Source organism: Sabethes cyaneus, chromosome 2 (genome assembly GCF_943734655.1).
Source record: "Sabethes cyaneus chromosome 2, idSabCyanKW18_F2, whole genome shotgun sequence".
Classification (NCBI taxonomy): Eukaryota; Metazoa; Arthropoda; class Insecta; order Diptera; family Culicidae; genus Sabethes; species Sabethes cyaneus.
The window spans coordinates 57072058-57090934 of record NC_071354.1 but is presented as its reverse complement, the minus strand read 5'-3'; the positions used below and the strand labels follow the sequence as shown (position 1 = coordinate 57090934).

Here is an 18877-nt window from a genome sequence, read left to right as displayed (position 1 = left end):
TGCATCAGCTTTTCAGCAATATAAATATGGGTAACCGGAAGTTTACCGGTGGAGTGGATGCAGGGCATATCCCCAAAGTCAAAGTTCTCAAAAAAGGAGACTGTACGAGACTCGACACGGTCCGGCTCCTTATCGTCGGCGGAGCCTGAAGGGTTTTCCGGTTCACCGGTTTTAACGCGAGACTGGAGGATTCGAATTAGAAAAATAATTTAATTTTATCCTGGTCTGATTTAATCGATAGTCAAACGATAACTCGTCGGAAAATTAAAACTAGTGGCCACTTATATCTACAGTTTACAATGTATATCGGTACATAAGCATGTATATTTTGTTCTTCGGTTCTTCGTGACTTGCTGCAGCAATGTATATGTGCGCACTCGGGACAAAATCGCTACGATGTGCAATGTTCGAAACACGACGATAAGACGATAGGACGATAGCGCTGTTGCATCTTTCACTCGTTATTGCAGTGATGCCGATTCGATCAGATTATTCTGAACATCCTCCCGCCGTTGAAAGGTGTCCCTTTCGAAACTCTGCTCTGGGTCGATGGGTAGAAAGCACAGCTTCGATACAGGTCTTCGCAAAATTCCATTCTCTGTTTTGACGTCGACGACTCGTACAACACCTTCGGTACCAGGGATGACCTCGATAATACGGCCAAGTAGCCATTTCTGAACTGGCATGTTGTCCTTTTTGATGAGCACAAGTTGACCTACTTCGACTTCTACCTTCTTGTGCCACTTGTATCGTACTTGTAGCGACGAAAGATACTCCGATTGCCAACGATTCCAGAAGTGCTGAATGATAGCGGTGATGTGTTCATTTCGTTGCCTAGGATGCTTACGTTGATCGATGACTACGGGACGTGCGACAGCGTTCAAAGATCGAAATACCAAAAAGTGTCCCGGAGTTAACGCCTCAAAATCCTCTGGATCGTCCGATAGCGGGGTGAGCGGTCTCGCATTTAAAACCGCTTCAATTCGACACAAAACGGTTGAGAACTCTTCGAAACTCAGAGCTGCTGCTGCTGTATGCTTCAACAATAACACCTTGGTTTGACGGATGTTTGATTCCCAAATACCGCCGAAGTGCGGTGCCTCTGGGGGATTGAAGTGCCACTCGACACTGTTGCCGTAGGCTCGTAGAATGTCGTCTTGGTTGTCGAAACTCTTAAAAAACTTCTCCCATTCTTTCAACAAATTAGCGGCGCCAACAAAATTTGTGCCGTTGTCGGTCCAAACTGCGATAGGTCTACCTCGACGGCTAACGAAACGATCGAATGATGCCAAAAATGCTGCGGTTGATAACTCGCTGACCAACTCGAGGTGGATCGCTTTTGTTGCCAGACAAATGTAAAGCACAATCCATCCTTTATACTCGACGGTGGAACGTTTATTGCGCTGCTTCAAGAATACTGGTCCACAGAGATCGATACCGACTCGATAAAACGGATACTGTCCTTCCACACGGCAAGCTGGCAAATCACCCATGTACTGTTGAATTGGACGGGGATTGCTCTTGAAACAAACGACACAGCTCTTGATGACCTGCTTGACCACGCTTCTTCCTCTGATGATCCAAAATTCCCTTCTGGTTGCAGCAAGTGTGACCTGAATGCCGGCGTGGATGTTGGACTCATGGAAAGACCGGATGATTGCACCTGTGACGGGATGGTTCTTGGGAAGGATCATCTGGTGTTTAGTATCATATGAGCAGGCCGATTTCGATAGACGTCCACCGACCCTCAGTAGTCCGTGGTTGTCTACAAACGGAGAAAGCGGTATTAGCGAATGGTTCTTCGATGTTACCTCCTCTCGTAATTGGGCGAATACTTCCGGAAAGCTCTCCTTCTGGACGAGACGAACAATTGTAAGCTTGGCGTATCGCATTTCCTCTGCACTAAACTCTCCACGACGTTGATTCTCTGCACTACGCTGACGATTCTGGAACATGCGCTTGATACGCGCGACGACTCGAAGCATTATGTTGTACTTGCTGCAATTGTCGAATAAATGCAGCCTTTCGACCACTGCGGGCATGGCGGTAACCTGGATCAATTCTGGCAGCTGCATGGGGTCAACCAGCTGCACTCCCTTTGGCCAGACGATATCGTTTTTACGTAGGAATGGCGGTCCACACCACCAAAGTTTAGATGAATGAAGCTCTTGGGGCATAATTCCACGTGAGACCAAATCTGCCGGATTGTCATGCGTGCTGACGTGACACCATTCGCTTGGGTCGGACAGCTGTTGTATTGCAGCGACACGGTTTGATACAAAAACATCCAGTTTACTGGGGCAAGTGTTGATCCAGCTGAGAGCAATAGTGGAGTCGGACCAAAAACGAACTCGGTTCACGGTAACTGGTAGGGATCGTCTTACATTATCTGCTAATTGAGCGAGCAAACGAGCTCCACATAGCTCTAGGCGCAGAATCGTGGTTCGATTTCCCTTGATAGGTGCGACGCGAGATTTTGAACATAGTAAACGAATGGAGATTTGACCTTGCGAATTTCGCGACCTTAAGTACAAACATGCTCCGTAGCCCTTCTGCGATGCATCACAGAACCCAGCAAGTTCTACAAATTCTGTTTGCAACAATGGAAGTACACAGCGACTAATCCGAATTGTGTTCATCGTCTGTAACTGTAGTCGATACTCGTTCCACATGTTTTCTATACCAGCTTCCAGCGGCTCGTCCCAATTTAGTTTCTCTTTCCATAGTTCTTGCATGATGAGTTTACCTGTCATAATAACTGGTCCTGCTAGGCCAAGTGGATCGAATAACTTTGATATGTCTGAGAGAATTGTTCGTTTGGTCGGTACTCCTTCGTCAAAGGCAATTGACATAACTTCGAAACTGAATACATCTTCATCGGGTTGCCAAGTTAACCCAAGGGTTTTAGTTCGGCCTTCTTTGTTCAGCAGTACCTTTTGCTCCAGCCTGGCTTCGGGAATATCAGCCAACACCTCTTTGCTATTTGAGCACCACTTATGCAACTCGAATCCTGCCTTTTCGAGCATAGCAGCTAGTTGCCCTTTCAACTCTCGTGCTTCCTCTACCGTATCAGCACCGAATAAAACATCGTCGACATATACCGATTTCTTGCCAACTTCTGCTGCAAGGGGATACTGCTCTGCTTCATCTTCACAAATCTGCATTAGTGTCCGGACTGCCAAAAACGGGGCGCTGGCAGTACCATAGGTAACTGTCGTTAACTGATAAACACCGATTTCATCCTTGGTACTGGATCTCCAAAGAATCTGCTGGAAACGTCGATCTTCTTTGCGTACTAAAATTTGTCGGAACATTTTCGAAACATCGGATGTGACCGCGACCTTGTACGTTCGAAAGCGAAGCAGCGTATCGACAAGCTGGGGTTGCAACGTTGGTCCCACCATAAGTTGATCATTCAGCGATTTTCCATTGCTAGTTTTAGCCGAAGCATCGAACACCACCCTGAGTTTCGTCGTACTACTATCTGGGCGTTTGACAGCATGATGCGGCAAAAAATATTGCTTTTCCGATTGCAACTCTACTGGGTTGAACGTGCCAATTTGTTCCATATGGCCCAGGTCGATGAACTCCTGCATAAATTGTTTATAATCAGCGTAAAGTTTCTGATCCTTCGTGAGTCTCGCCTCCAAAAGAAGGAACCTGCGGTGAGCCATATGTCTAGAGTCTCCAAGGTCAATTTCCATGCTTCTGAACGGTAGCGCTACAGTATACCGACCTGTAACATCACGACTGTGGTTCGATACAAAATGATCTTCCGCGGCTTGTTCTTCGACGGACCAACTATTTTCGGAACCGTAATTTTCGATACACCAGAATTTCGAAACTTGTTTGTCTAATTGTTCATTCGTCACTGAGAGCACTTGCACTTGAGGGTAACTATCTCTCTCCTTTACATGACCACCTGCAACCCAGCCAAATACTGTCTGTCGGAAGGTCGGAAGCTCTTTCGATAGTGTATAGGACTTAAACAGCATCATTTTGTCCCATTCAACGATTCCGAAAAGGATATCAATTTTCGCTGTTTTATTAAACTGTGGATCCGCAAGATCTATCCAGTCGGGAATATTCCAATTGGCAATATCAAAAGATCGCAACGGTAATTTATTTGTGATTCGAGGGGTAACCAAAAATTCAGCCATCGATTCGAAATAAGATGACCTTGAACTAACATGGGCGACAACTGATTCTGTAATTTGCCTTCCTGCTCCCCCAAATCCAACAACAGACACGTTCGATGAAAAGGTTGTAAGTCGCAACCTCTTTGCACACGCAGTTGTCATAAACGTCGACATCGCACACGAATCGAGAACAGCACGGCATTCTTGAAGTTCACCACTACTGCTGCGAACCTTTACTAAATGCGGTAACTGGTGTATCATTACGTTGCTCTGTATTACTCTCAAAGTACACTATAAGGTAAAGTATTGGTTTTTGGGTTGATGTTTCTGTAAGGTTTATGTTTCTGTAAGGTTTAGGTTTAGGTAAAGTCATCCTCAACCAGTTCCAGGAGACGATCGACGCTACTCTACGGCGGCAGCAAGCTGGATTCCTAGCTGGCCGGTCATATGTAGACCATATCGCAACGCTCCGCATTATACTGGAGCAAATCAACGTATTCCAGGACTCTCTTCAGCTGGTGTTTGTTGACTTCGAAAAAGCGTTTGACCGACTCAACCACAAACACATCTGGGGCGCACTTAAGCATAAAGGAGTTGCAGATAAGTTAGTCCATCTCATCTAAGCTCGGAATGAGGCGTGCTCGTGCAAGGTTTTGCACAACGGCGTCTTGTCCGTGTGTGAGACAGGGCTGCAATTTATCATCACTCATCGTTATAGATTAGACATTAGTTGGAGCAATTGACAGTAGACCAATTCGAGGATTGCCTTGGAATCCTCAAACGATGGATCAGCTTGATGACCTCGACCTAGCCGACGACATTGTCCTGCTTGCATAACGCCGAAACGATATGTAGAGCAAGCTAGAACCTCTTCGAGAGCTTCCAAGCAGCAGGTCTCACAGTCAATGTGACACAAACTTCAGGAATACTGACAAATATCTTGTTCGAATATCTTTATACATCAAGGCTAAAAAGGGCGCATTTAAATCTACAAATCCAATGTATGCTTTTATCTTTTTGAGCAATGATTTGGAAAACACCTTCTGAAGGCTGTTTCACTGCCGCTACTTGGCTGAAAATAGCGAGTTACTCCTTTACTCTTCTGCTGGGTTCACGATAAAACGTTTATTTTTTGCTTTGTTGGAAGGCAGAAGGAGAAGTTAGTTCGTTTATGTGATCTAAATACACTGAAGTCGCTTTTTACGCGGTTTTTCACGTACTATTTTTACGCGAATTTCGGAATTTACGTGGTTTTTTACGCGAATTTCGGAATTTACGCGGCTTTTTTTTACACGAATTTCGGAATTTACGCGATTTTCGAAATTTACGCGATTTTCGGAATTTACGCGGTTTTTTACGCGATTTTCGGAATTTACGCGGATGTGCTCAAAACGTCTATTTTTTCGCGTAGTGTTAAAAACCACAAAGTTTTTTTTACACGAAATTTTGGTTTTTATTTTACGCGAATTCTGGAATTTCCCCGTTTTTTTTACGCGAATTTCGGAATTTACGCGGTTTTTTACGCGATTTTCGGAATTTACGCGCGGTTTGATTTACGCGGGACGTATCCTTCGCGTAAAAAGCGACTTTAGTGTACTCTCAATTTTCTTCTAGGTTATAGGATCGCTACATTCAGTTGTGTACATTTGCATATTATTTATTGAATTTTGACTATGCAAAGTACTGCCCAGCTAGCATTTTCATATGTATAAAAAAGGTAAAAATCAGTATTACGTACAGATATACATGCTAAATAAATCGTATTTCATGCGCAAAATTGGCATATCCGTACTATTTTGGAGGCGATATACGTGATTACGAATAATTTTGAGCGTTACGACTATTGATATACGGGTTGGTGCTAGCTGGATGGAAACTACACAGATCTATATCGCTATTTCAAAACTAGTCACTAAAAATGCGTGGCATTTACAGCTTAATTTAAAACTTGACGGACAATAAATCAAAACAGAGATTGTAATAAATCTTTCAAAATTAGGTAATGATTGGAAAACCAAAAGTTAGGCAGTCTTGAGTTACGAACGTAGCTTTAATACAGGGCGAATAGTGTTCCATCATTTAGATTATTTAAAGAGTGAAATTCACAGATTGTTGCAGATGTATCGAGTTGTTGTATACACTTCGACCTAATGACGCTCAAATTTGGTGTCATGAAAGCTATAGGAAGGTCCGGAGTATCAATATTAAGGGGAGGGACCATACCTATAGATGTATACATTCGTAGTCCAACGCCAAGTCCGCATTTGTGTCCTCTCCTGAGACACAGACTTTTCTACTTTTTTTTGTATGCTGTGTGCCGCTCTCAACAAAAGTATGACGCCAATAGTTTGTTATAAAGTTTCAAAAATCTACAAACAAAATAAAATTTTTTATTCCAATTCATTGATTAGTTTCCAAGAAAAAATTATATGTTATATATATAGTTATATGTTTTCACAGGAGCGGCTTTAAAAAGCGTCAAATTTGTTCCACAATGTACTGGAATTTTCAGATGTATGATTCTTTTTCATCCACTTCTCGTGGATTGATCGTTGCAAAATTAGTATCAAAACATGTGGTAAACTCGATAAGATCGAAAATAGCAAAAAAAAACCTGATTTTTTTAAATTTTTTTCGTCGGTCATGTCATTCCTTAGAAGCGTTACATTTTTGTTTATATTTTATCTTAAAATTCTTCCCTTGTTTACCCAAAGCTCCTTCAGCATTCCCAACAATTTGTTTTTGTTACTTATAGTTAATATAATACAATTAGTAATAAAACAGTCAACTTGGAAGTTGGAAGAAAGAACAAAACCAAATCGGAACATCTATAACCTGAAAAACTCGAAAATATTCTTTGTAACTAACCGAAATAAGTACATACTATTCAGAAGTTTTAATGCATCATATGCACTTTCGCTTCAGTTTCGCTTCCGAATTTTTTGAACTTCTCCGTGTAAGAAACTGTTTAAACCTAAATACGAATAACACAGTGTACCGCGAACTTTCGCCATTGAACCCAATGGATGGAATCCGGGAATCAGCCGGAGAAGTTTTGCCTTTTTGTACTGGTACTGATGGTTCACCAGCCGGCATTCGGATCTGTTGCTAATAGTGCGATCTTGAAGAAAAACTTTTAAATTTATTAGCAGTATGTTTCCACTCCGCGCCGACAGGATTCGGTGCAATAATTCATTACTTGAAATAATGAAAGGATTATAAGTGAAGGAACGGGCAGAGTTTGAGTCCGGATTCATTAGTGATCTCTACGTGGTTTTATATTTTCTTTTCTTTGGCCCTTGACCCTCTATCATAGTATACAACGTTCGCAGTATATTTCATTTCATTCCATTTGAAGAATGTCGTAAAACAAACTCGTATCTGATTGCTTGAGATAGTTCCACGGAAAAGAGAATAAGTTTCCATGCGTAAAGCATGGAATCTAGGAAGAAATGAAGCTCACCATCGGCCAGCCGTTGGATAGGGCAGGAAAAAATGAACTCTTAAATTGAATTCTCGTCCCGTGTGATAAATTGACGGTTGCTGTAAAATTGCACCCAGATAGAAATATAACTCTGGTTCATGCTTAACTAGAGCATTTTCTGTTGGTTGTTTTTTTTTTCAGCACGACTTCCGGCCTTGAGATGGTGACAGCCAGCTCAGTCGTTTATCGTCCTTCAAGGGGTTCCGTCATGCCGCAGTCATTTAGCAGAGAAGGTGTCTATTATTTTAAAAGCAATGCAACATTTTACTTCTTTCTGATTAAGAAATAAAAGAAAACAGTGACCCAAACAGCTGGAGGAAAATATTTTTTCGTTTATTTGAAAACCCAAACCGTAGCGAGCGATCATTGTTTAACGAGCCGTTGCGGTGAGGCCGAGTGCGTGGTGCAGTGAACGAGCACCATTTCTGCATGCGGATGTTTTCGGTTGGACTTTGACAAAATGTTAGCAAAAGTAGGTAAGCCACCACGGCGCTGTAAGGAGCAGTGAGCTATCCACTAGGATACTTCATATGATACCGAAAGAAAAGTGCAGGAAACATGGGGCTAAACGGTACCGTCACATAACTAGGAGCGTCGTATTTAATTTTGCCTCGCCCATAAATCATTTCTGGAGTGCAAAACGGGACGCATTGTTTTACGTTGCAGCGAACCGGAGCAATGCGAAATGGGATAAGATTGTCATCTTGTGGCAGCCAGGAGCGGTGGTGTATGAACTACGACAGGGAGTTTGACTGCTGACCGTACCGGTAATTAATCATCGGTGGATTTGGAGGTTCGTGACTCACCATATTAGAGGGCGAGATTTGTGCAAAAAGTACCGTGCAGAGACGGTGAAGAATGGAATATGCAAAGCTAAAACGGCACTGATATTATTGGACAGACTTATCAGATTGCATACGGTTTTCTTCTATGATGTCTACGTGTATAGCGTTGTATAACATGCGACGACTTTGTATGAATGCATTTGAATACTAAAATAAGACTTCTAAAAGCTGATATTTCATCAAATCAATTTCGCGAAACATTCCAAAATTGCTACAGTGAACTTCTTCCTTTCATGCAAATGGATAATAAAATTATAAAAAAGCAAAACTGTCCATGATTTTTATACTGTCTATTGTACGTATATAAAAACAAAGAACATCATTCTCATATTGAAATCGCAAGAACGCCTCAGTTGCGTAAATCATGTTTCGTAGCGATTTTATTACTACTTTTATGATGTTTTATTACAATTCATAAATTACTTGTTTGCTTAATGTGACTCATTCGGCTCAGCCGACTGATGCTTTGGGTCGGTTGTTAAAGCATCATTTTCTCACTCTGGCTGATGGCTGGTTGACAACTTCTCGGATATCCGCATCTCTGCGCGCACAACGCTTCTCGTCGGTTACGGATGCCAGCCAAATTCTCGTCCAAATTGTCACGAACTTGCAGTCACGAGTACGATGTAGTCGTAATAAATATAAAAAAGAAAACCCTGCATCATCCGAAATAGGATTCGGCAAGCGGACAGCAGCAATACGTCCCGAATGCTGAATACTAATATACACATAAACGCGCAGGTAAGCTGAGGTGAGTGGGAATACTTTTATTTATGAACTCCGACTGGACCCGAATTGGCTTTAGGAAAATTTACGATGTAAGAACAGCCAGAGGGTTGTTCCAGGGGGTAGTCTCCAACAGGTTTTTTATGACCGATGACAACAGTTTCGGTAGCAGCACATGGTCTGGCAATGGTGTCCGAATTGTGCAAGACATAGTGTAACATGCTATTTCCTTCTACCGATGATGGGGTGGTCTTGTAACTGAGCGTAGATACTCTACAGGCAAATAAATGACTTCTTTAGTGTATGATTTTTATTGGTGATGCTGAACTGGAAAATCCGTTTGGTAAACTGCATATCTGAACAGCATGTCGTCGAGTATAAAATATCTTTATATCTTCAGTTCATTAAATTTTATACTGAAATAGGATTTATTTCTTTATATCTTTATATCTTTATATCTTTATATCTTTATATCTTTATATCTTTATATCTTTATATCTTTATATCTTTATATCTTTATATCTTTATATCTTTATATCTTTATATCTTTATATCTTTATATCTTTATATCTTTATATCTTTATATCTTTATATCTTTATATCTTTATATCTTTATATCTTTATATCTTTATATCTTTATATCTTTATATCTTTATATCTTTATATCTTTATATCTTTATATCTTTATATCTTTATATCTTTATATCTTTATATCTTTATATCTTTATATCTTTATATCTTTATATCTTTATATCTTTATATCTTTATATCTTTATATCTTTATATCTTTATATCTTTATATCTTTATATCTTTATATCTTTATATCTTTATATCTTTATATCTTTATATCTTTATATCTTTATATCTTTATATCTTTATATCTTTATATCTTTATATCTTTATATCTTTATATCTTTATATCTTTATATCTTTATATCTTTATATCTTTATATCTTGATATCTTGATATCTCTATATCTCTATACCTCAATGTACAATTTAATCTCCTTATCTTTATACATTTTAATATTTACATATTTTTCTCTTGATACCTTCGTAAATTTATACCTGTGTAAAGTCTATATCCTTATTTTTGTAAGTTTTCGTCTCCATAAATTTTTGTCATCATGGTTTTTTCTATAATATTTTGTTTCAATGGGTTGTCTGCACAAGTTGTAGTCTATAGAAGTGCTTGTTTTTATAAGGGCTTGGCTTATATTTTCTATGCCTCATATGTTGTTTTTAAAGGTTCTTGGCTTCATATCCTCACGACTTTTGTCATGTCTATTTTCGTTTTTGTCTATTTTTTCGTTTTTTTTCTGAAACGATGGTTCTACAATTGATGAAGGGACGGTAGGGGAAAGAAATGAAAATTTTTTGGTGAAGGAGGGGGAAGAGCGGAAAGGAAGTCATAGCATTATTAATATATGTATGACCTCATTCCAAGGTCAAGACTAAAATCTTGAGATTAGTCTATTTTTTCGTGTTTTTTTCCTTCATGTCGATTCCATTCGTGTCTGTTTTACTTCATATTTTTCAATATGGCTTCTTTCTTGACGTAGTTCTTTTTCTTATATTAGCGTATGGGACGCTCTATGGCTTTTTTATCTCGATATTACTTTACATGTTTTGCCTTTCTACTATATAAATATATAGTATAAAGGTATAGAAATCACTTGGAAAACCGGAAATGGAAAGAAGGTCCTGCGGACCGAATGTCATATACCATTCGACTCAGTTTCGAAAACTGAGCATTTTCTGTGTGTGTGTATGTATGTGTGTGTGTGTGTGTGTGTGTGTGTGTGTGTGTGTGTGTGTATGTGTGTGTGTGTGTATGTGACGCTTTTAATCTCACTCACTTTTCTCGGAGATGGCTAGACCGATTTTAATGTTCTTAGTGTCAAATGAAAGGTCTAGGTGTCCCATTGGTCGCTATTGAATTTCATACTGATCGGACTTTTAGTTCAAAAGTTATGTATAAAAATATGAAAAATATGGGACTTCATTATCTCATAGGTCCCTTAATCGATTTGAACAAAATTGATTGCATATGAAAGAGAAGCCTTGCAAACCCTTAACTTCCAAATTTCATGACGATTGGGCTTGTAGTTTGAAAGTTACATAAAGAAATGTGAAAAACAGTATTAAAAACATATTTTTGTAACATATAAGCATTAATTCAATGAAAAACATCACACATTTTATTATTATTTGAAAATTACTGCTGAGATCTATCAAACAAACAAAACCGAGTTATTGAAAATCGGACGGTTCATTCAAAAGTTATTTAAACTTTAACACTTAAGCACCGTGTATTAAACCGTTAAAACGTGTGAATTCAAAACAAATGTTGATTGTATTCAATGTGTGTGATGTATGTGTGTATGTATGTATGTATGTATGTATGTATGTATGTATGTATGTATGTATGTATGTATGTATGTATGTATGTATGTATGTATGTATGTATGTATGTATGTATGTATGTATGTATGTATGTATGTATGTATGTATGTATGTATGTATGTATGTATGTATGTATGTATGTATGTATGTATGTATGTATGTATGTATGTATGTATGTATGTATGTATGTATGTATGTATGTATGTATGTATGTATGTATGTATGTATGTATGTATGTATGTATGTATGTATGTATGTATGTATGTATGTATGTATGTATGTATGTATGTATGTATGTATGTATGTATGTGTATGTATGTGATCCCAAGCAACAATGTGAGTTTGATTGTACTCTTATGGTGGTTTTCAAGACCAATTTTGGTCTTGAATGCCATCATAAGAGTGTAATAAAACTCAAATTGTTACTTGGGATGACAATTTGCAATTTTTAAATTTGCATTGAAATTCAAGAAAAGATGTTTCTCACTTTTCTGAATCAATAGTCTGAAATTTTTGAAGCCTCTTAGTGGAATACGAAATTTGAAATTAAAGAAAAGAAAAAACTTTTACGACTAAATTCCACTATTTGATATTTTTTCGCGACAGATACGTATACGCTTTGAAATAAGACACTGATGAAGCCTGCACGTCGTAGGCGAACTACGTATCTGTTGCAAATAAAAATTAAATAGTGGGATTCAATCGAAAAGCTTTTTCTTTTCTTTGGTTTCAGAATTCAATTGTCATTTTCTTCACTTGCTGTTGCTCACAATTGTACAAGAAAAGCAAAAAGCGAAGAATAGCAGTTAATTTAAGCATGCAGATATAGTATAGAATCTCGACTGGGAGAGGCTGTTAGAGTCAATAGGATCGTAGCAACTGGCCCTGCAATTGTCCTGCACTCTAACAGCTGGCTGCGAACTCTGTCGTATAAAAACAGAAGGACAAGTTTCGATAACGGAATGTAGCACCTAGGCTTTCCTTCTTTCCTTAGGTATAGTGGTATATAGGATTAAAAATACTAGTGAGTTGATTTTTCCAAATAAATTTATACAAGTTTCAAACATATTTTGCGTATCAATATATGCTCTTTTCAATCAATAGATACTAGAGCTTAGAAATGTTATATGAAAAATAGGAAGTAAACGTTGCACGGTAGTAATTTTGTAAGATTTATTTTCGTTAGTGACATTTTAAAGGACAGATGTCTTATGTCATGTATCATGTTTCAACAAATAAATCAAAAATGACAAGCACTGAAAATCATATCGATCATATTTCCCATTCTCAAGCATGTTTAAGGCGCAGCTTTTGCAACCCTCTTGTTTTCCTAACCCTCCAACATTGTAAAAACGATGCGATCAAGCTAATGACTATCTTTTCATGAAAGTACATTCAAAAGAAGCATAAGTTTTGATTTTCATGCAAAAATAATTATCTGAAGGAGCGCCAGCTAAGAAAAAGTTCAATTTCTCTTTTTCATATCTAATGCTCTATTCAGTTATTTTTTCTAATTCAGATATATTGCAAAATTAAGGCCAAGCAAACTAATAGTATTTTGAGTACTAATAAATTTTGAGATTAATCATTTTGTTGTCGATATCCTTTGTCTTCAAAGGCGAAGTATAATAATAATTTTTCTGAACTCTTGTTTTTCAAAGATGCTAACTTTTGAACACATGGTATTAATTAATTATCAAAAAATCTGTTCTGAACACATATTTCATATTGTCAATTCAAAACAAGTTTCGTATGTGGCTCTGAAGCCCGAAAGTTAAGGCTGACCGATTATAAAACTAAATAAGGTGTTACAAGTATTTACGCACCCAAGGAAAGAAAATTTAATTATTCTACGCAATACGTTGGGAATTTTACTGGCAAATAAGGATTTTGAGGAATACGGAACGGATATTTAAAAATATAGTCAAGTTAATTATACATAGATGTTCCTGAGAAATTAAATAATGATTATTGTGGCAGTAGAAAGGCTAGGTCACGCCGCTAGGTGGATTAATTCGGGTTTTTATTTTAGTACCTGTTGCTCTTTTTGTTCTTCTTGTTTCGTTTCATGTCTATTTGACTTCAAATTATTTTATGTCATCTTTTCCTTATGCATTACTTTTGTGTTCTTTTTCGCTATATTTCAATTTTCTCATGTTATTTTTCTTCGTGTCCTGTTTCTACCATGTACTTTTTTATCATGCTGTTTATCCACATGTTTGTAAATGCACACTTTGTTTCATGTTGTTTTTTTGTATCTTATTTTCTTCTGGTCTTTTTTTCTTCGTTTTGTTCATCATGTATTTTTTTCGTGCTTGTTTTTAATGTAATTTTCTTAAAGTTTTTGTCCTCAAGATTATCAATTCATTTCCTATCATTTAACTTATTTAACACATTTAACTGTTTGTTTTTTCTCTACCTGTTTTTTACTTTTTTTCTTCTTTTTCTTCTTTTTCTTCATTTATGCATTCTTCGTATTATTTGTTCTTCTTAAGAAAAATATAATTATTTTCTTTCCTGTGTTTTTTTTCGTGTCTTTTTTTTTCAAGCCTTTATTCCAGGTTGTTTCCCATGCATATTTTTCTTTTTTTTTTGTTTATAGAAGATGAGACCACTGCAACCAGCATGTAGTGGTATGCTCCATCCTTAATCTGTGTGCTTTGTTTGACATACCACCAGTAGTTCGAGTGGTTGTCAGTACTCAGTATCCACAGTTATCGCAATTAGGCACAGCCTACCTTATTGGGACTTTCAGTCCAAATATCCAACGGCTCCAATCTTAATCTGCGTTTCGTTAACGCTCTACATTTGCATAGAAAGTGTGCTGATGTTTCGGTGCCATATCCGCAAAAGCGGCATGTATCTTCACGGAGCATGCTCATCCTCGTGAGATGAAATGGTATTCACTCGAGCAGTGTCCTGTAAGTAATCCTGTCATTAGTCATTAGTTCTTTTTTGTTTAAGCTAAGCAGTTACAGGGTTTTCTCGCCACTAGATATGATAAACATCTTTGACTGTCGCAGTCCAGTTACGGCAAGCCAATTTTCCCTTATAGAGTTGTTTTCCCACTCTTTGAATTCCATGTTTTTCTTAATGTCTTTATAGCTTCAGGTTTTCTATTTTTTATCTTTTCTTTCAAGTCATTTTTCTTCGTGCTTGACTTTGTTAATTTCTCTTTGGTTTCTCTTACTTTCTTGAAGTTTTATTTGTTTTCTGTCATATTTGGTACGTGATGTTTTCTTCATGGTTTTTGTTCATGTCAGATTTCTGTCATGCTTATTTCTTCATCTTGTTCATTCCTTCTTGTCTTATTCTTCACGTCAGAGTTTCTTCATTTCACTATATTTTCACGACTCTTTTTTGAGGATTAATTTTTATCTACACTTTTTTCTTTTCTTTTCCGTTCGTGCCTTTTTTTGTATATCAATTTTTCTTTATTTGTTTTCTATAATTCTAAAATTTCTCATATTTTTTTTAAATTTTACTTTGTAGTTTTTTCCTTTACATGGTTTTTCTTCATCGGTGTACGTTTTTTTACGTGTCATTTTCTTCATGTAGTTTTTGTTTTGTGCCTTTTTTCTTCATTACCCTAATATCTCTTTCGTCATTTAAAGTGTTCTGGTTCTTATGTCTCCGTAAAGGATTGGATTATAAGATATATTCAAGTTTTATAGTATTTTTGCCTCATATAAGTTTCTTACTTGTTTTTTATGCTTCGAGCAATTTTTGTATGCCATATTCTCTTTAAGAGTTGTTTTCTTTTTTCTTTCTGTATGTCATTTTTTGTCTTGTTTTTTATTTCATTTCTGTCATGCATTGTTCTTCTTATATTACGATTTTTCTGTAGGTGGCTTTTTGTTGGCCTCTATTGTTGCCTTTTGTTGTTCGTTCGAATCTCGGCTGGGGGAGGCTGTTAGAGTTAACAAGATCGTAGCTTTAGTCTCGCGATTGTCCTGTATTCGTATGACTGCGATTTGACCCCGAAACTCAAATTGCTATATCTCAGCGAAAACTTAAGGAATATCCGATGTTTTAGATGTTTCAGAAAGCTAATTTATTGGACTAAAAGATGAAATTATGAATGACAATTTGGCGGGGAGACCTTTTACAAAGGGGCGTTTTAGTAAAAATAAAAAAAGAAAAAATCGTATTTTTCTTTCTTGTGACGTTTCTATCACGAAATGCTTGTACCTAGAACTTCCACAAAAATATACGCGAACACGAGTTCTTCAAAATTACTTGTGGTATTTTACAGGATTTGCTCGCTAGGTGGCGTTAATGCGAGAACAATCACACTTTTTTGCCTTGAAAAAGGTGGCAATGGTGCTCCATTTGTTTTTAAGTTTCTTTATCGCGGCTTAAAATACTGACTAGATGTAAGATTTTTGTCTACGGCATAATTTTTCAAATTCTATTCTATGTTGAATATTTTGGTGCAAAATTCACTCGCCAGGTGGCGCTAGTTACGTATACATTTTCTATCGGCACTACGCCCAATGAATTACGGTTAGATACTGAATACTCTACTCTTGTCGAAACTCTTGTCTTGTTAGATACTCTTGTCGAAACAATATGTTCATATGCAATAAAAAATCTAATTAAAAAGCACATTTGCGCCACCTAGGGATTAAATTCTGTGCTAAACTGTCTATCATAGAATGAATTTACTACATCTGACCAACCTTGCCGAAGACAAGAAATTTGTGTGTCATCAACATGTGTAACTAAAACCAAGATTTATAAAATGGTACACGTACACGACCTAGTGGATGAATTATGACCCGTTCACGAAGGTTTGATCTAGCATAGGACCATGTTCACTTTATATCTTGTCTATCTAATCAACTTTAACGTGAACAGGAACGATTTACACGAGTAGAACCCAAAAATTTAAGACTAAAAGACATTAATTATTCCCGAATAAACGCCCCCTAGCGAGCGCTAGGTCAAATGCCATAAGCAGGGATTCGACCGATCCTTTTTTCTGCCGCAGTCACATCACCGTGCATTCAAATTCACACCGTCCGTTTAGTGGTGGAATGGTGGAACGCTATGCATAACACAACTGGCAGTTTGCTCAGTCATAACGCCGATTGAACGCGGTAGAACGAATGCGTTCTAAACCTTTTTAACATTTTCGTTCCAATCAAGTTGCCTTTACCGTTTGGAGCAGCGAATGACTGCAAAACAGTCAAATGACTGGCAGTCACCACGCTAACGAAAAGCAACCCAGCTAGCCCCAATTCGTATATCAATGTACGAAAACTATCGTAAATATCTCCTAACAAACTCGAAATCGTAACTAAAGCTGAATGAAGTGGGATCAAGTTGATTTTCTGTCATATATAATGATAATGACTGACATACATACGATTTTCAGCACAAAATCATAGAGTAGTACGGAGCGACTCGCGCTTAATCGGATATTATCGTATATAAATACTTATATAGTCGTAACGCTCAAAATTATTCGTAATCACGTATAACGCCTCCAAAATAGTACGGATATGCCAATTTTGCGTATGAAATACGATTTATTTAGCATGTATATCTGTACGTAATGTTGATTTTTATCTTTTTTATACATATGAAATTGCTAGCTGGGAACCGCGCTATCGTATGATTCAATACTATTAAAAAAAAACCTACAAAGTATACAGCCCTAAGGGTTGTACGAAAGGGTGACGTAGGACTATATCAGATCATTAGATCAAAGACTGCATTTCTGGCATCTGTATGTTTATAAGAATCTGAGAGTGCCATTGTTTAAGTGAATGTTTAAAAGATAAGAGCGAAATATTCAGATTCAATTCTTCATTGAATGCAACGGTGACTTTGAAAATACGTGGACGGGGTTTCATAAGTACAACGCCTGCAACCATTGATACATAGAGATTTCTTTTAAAAATCATTTGTGTGCTTCATAAAGGTTGAAATGTGCTTCATAAAGGTTGAAAAGGTTGAAAAGGGCCATTGATTACAAATAACATTAAAGCCAAAGCACGTTCATCGCAAATATGACGTGCCATTCGAATGTCTTCTGTTGGCATGAAGTGAGCGGCGTCGATTCATTGTCTTTTGATCCGAGAAGGTCTTACTAGTTTACTTTTACAGCTTACCGCTTGTTACTTAGCAGAAAATATGGCATATGCTCAAAAATTTCTGTTTTATTTGTATGAGAGTCCTTATCCTCCTACCACAGGGGTGAGGAGTCCGTCTCAAACCATCATAAAATAAATCCATGCATCCAAAAAACTCCATATGCCAAATTTGGTTCCATTTGCTTGATTAGTTCTCGAGTTATGAGAAAATTTGTATTTCATTTGTATAGGAGCCCCTTCGGCTAAAAGACGGATGGGTCTCAGTACACCATATATAAAATTCCTACCTTCTGAAACCCCCACGTGCCAAATTTAGTCCCATTTGCTTGATTAGTTATCGAGTTATGAGAAAATTTGTATTTCATATGTATGGGAGCCCTCCCTCTTAGAAGAATAAGGGTCTCATTATACCATAGAAATAAAATTTAGCTCTCAAAACCCCCACATGCCAAACTTAGTTCCTTTTGTTTAATTAGTTCTAGAGTTTTGAGAAAATTTGCATTTCATTTGTAAGGGAGCCTCCTCTCCCAAAGAGGGGAGGGGTCTCAATTCACCACCAATTCTTGCCTTCTGAAACCTCCACATACCAAATTTGGTTCCATTTGCTTGATTAATTTTAAGGATATTTGTGTTTCATTTGTATAAGAGCCCCCCCTCTTACGCCCTCCATAAAATTGCTCTTTTACACGCTCCATAAAATTGCTGGTCATTTTATCTATCCAACGACATATAAATTGTACAGTTTCGTTCAGTAGTTTACTAGTGATTACCATTTGAAATCTATCATTCAAACGTTACACTTTTATTTTCGTTTTCACAAAGTGCTACCAAGTCCCAGTATAGTAAACAAAGACGTAGTCCTACGTCAAAAAAACAACCACTACATATGTATGGAAGAAGTTGGTCGGACTCCGTCCAATACAAATGAACATTTTGCTTGCGTCGGACCGACGTCCGGGTGACAAACTATTACTGTGAGCAGCCGATTTGGAGACAAAAAAGAAACGAAAAAATACGTCATCTTATGCTTCCAGTCAGTTTTCAGTTTAGAATCTTCGATCTCAACGCGCAAAGCGGCAGAACGATTGTTGGCTTTTATTGAGAGGCCGCATGATTTATTGACTGGATTCAAACAACAGCCAAATGATCGTTCGAAAAGCGCAGATTGAATGCGGA

The 18877-nt window shown here is 37.6% G+C and overlaps 1 protein-coding gene across 1 annotated transcript; it reads right to left on the bottom strand.

Annotated features, from left to right (window-relative positions):
• Positions 1-461: 461 nt before the first annotated feature.
• Positions 462-3674, bottom strand: LOC128735454 (uncharacterized). Its single transcript, XM_053829937.1, has one exon. The coding sequence runs from the start codon at positions 3672-3674 to the stop codon at positions 462-464; it is 3213 nt and encodes a 1070-aa protein (XP_053685912.1).
• Between the last annotated feature and the right edge of the window lie 15203 nt (positions 3675-18877).

Excerpts from the sequence above, each read along its gene's own strand:
- LOC128735454 (XM_053829937.1), bottom strand. The coding sequence starts at position 3,674 with ATGGCTCACCGCAGGTTCCTTCTTTTGGAGGCGAGACTCACGAAGGAT.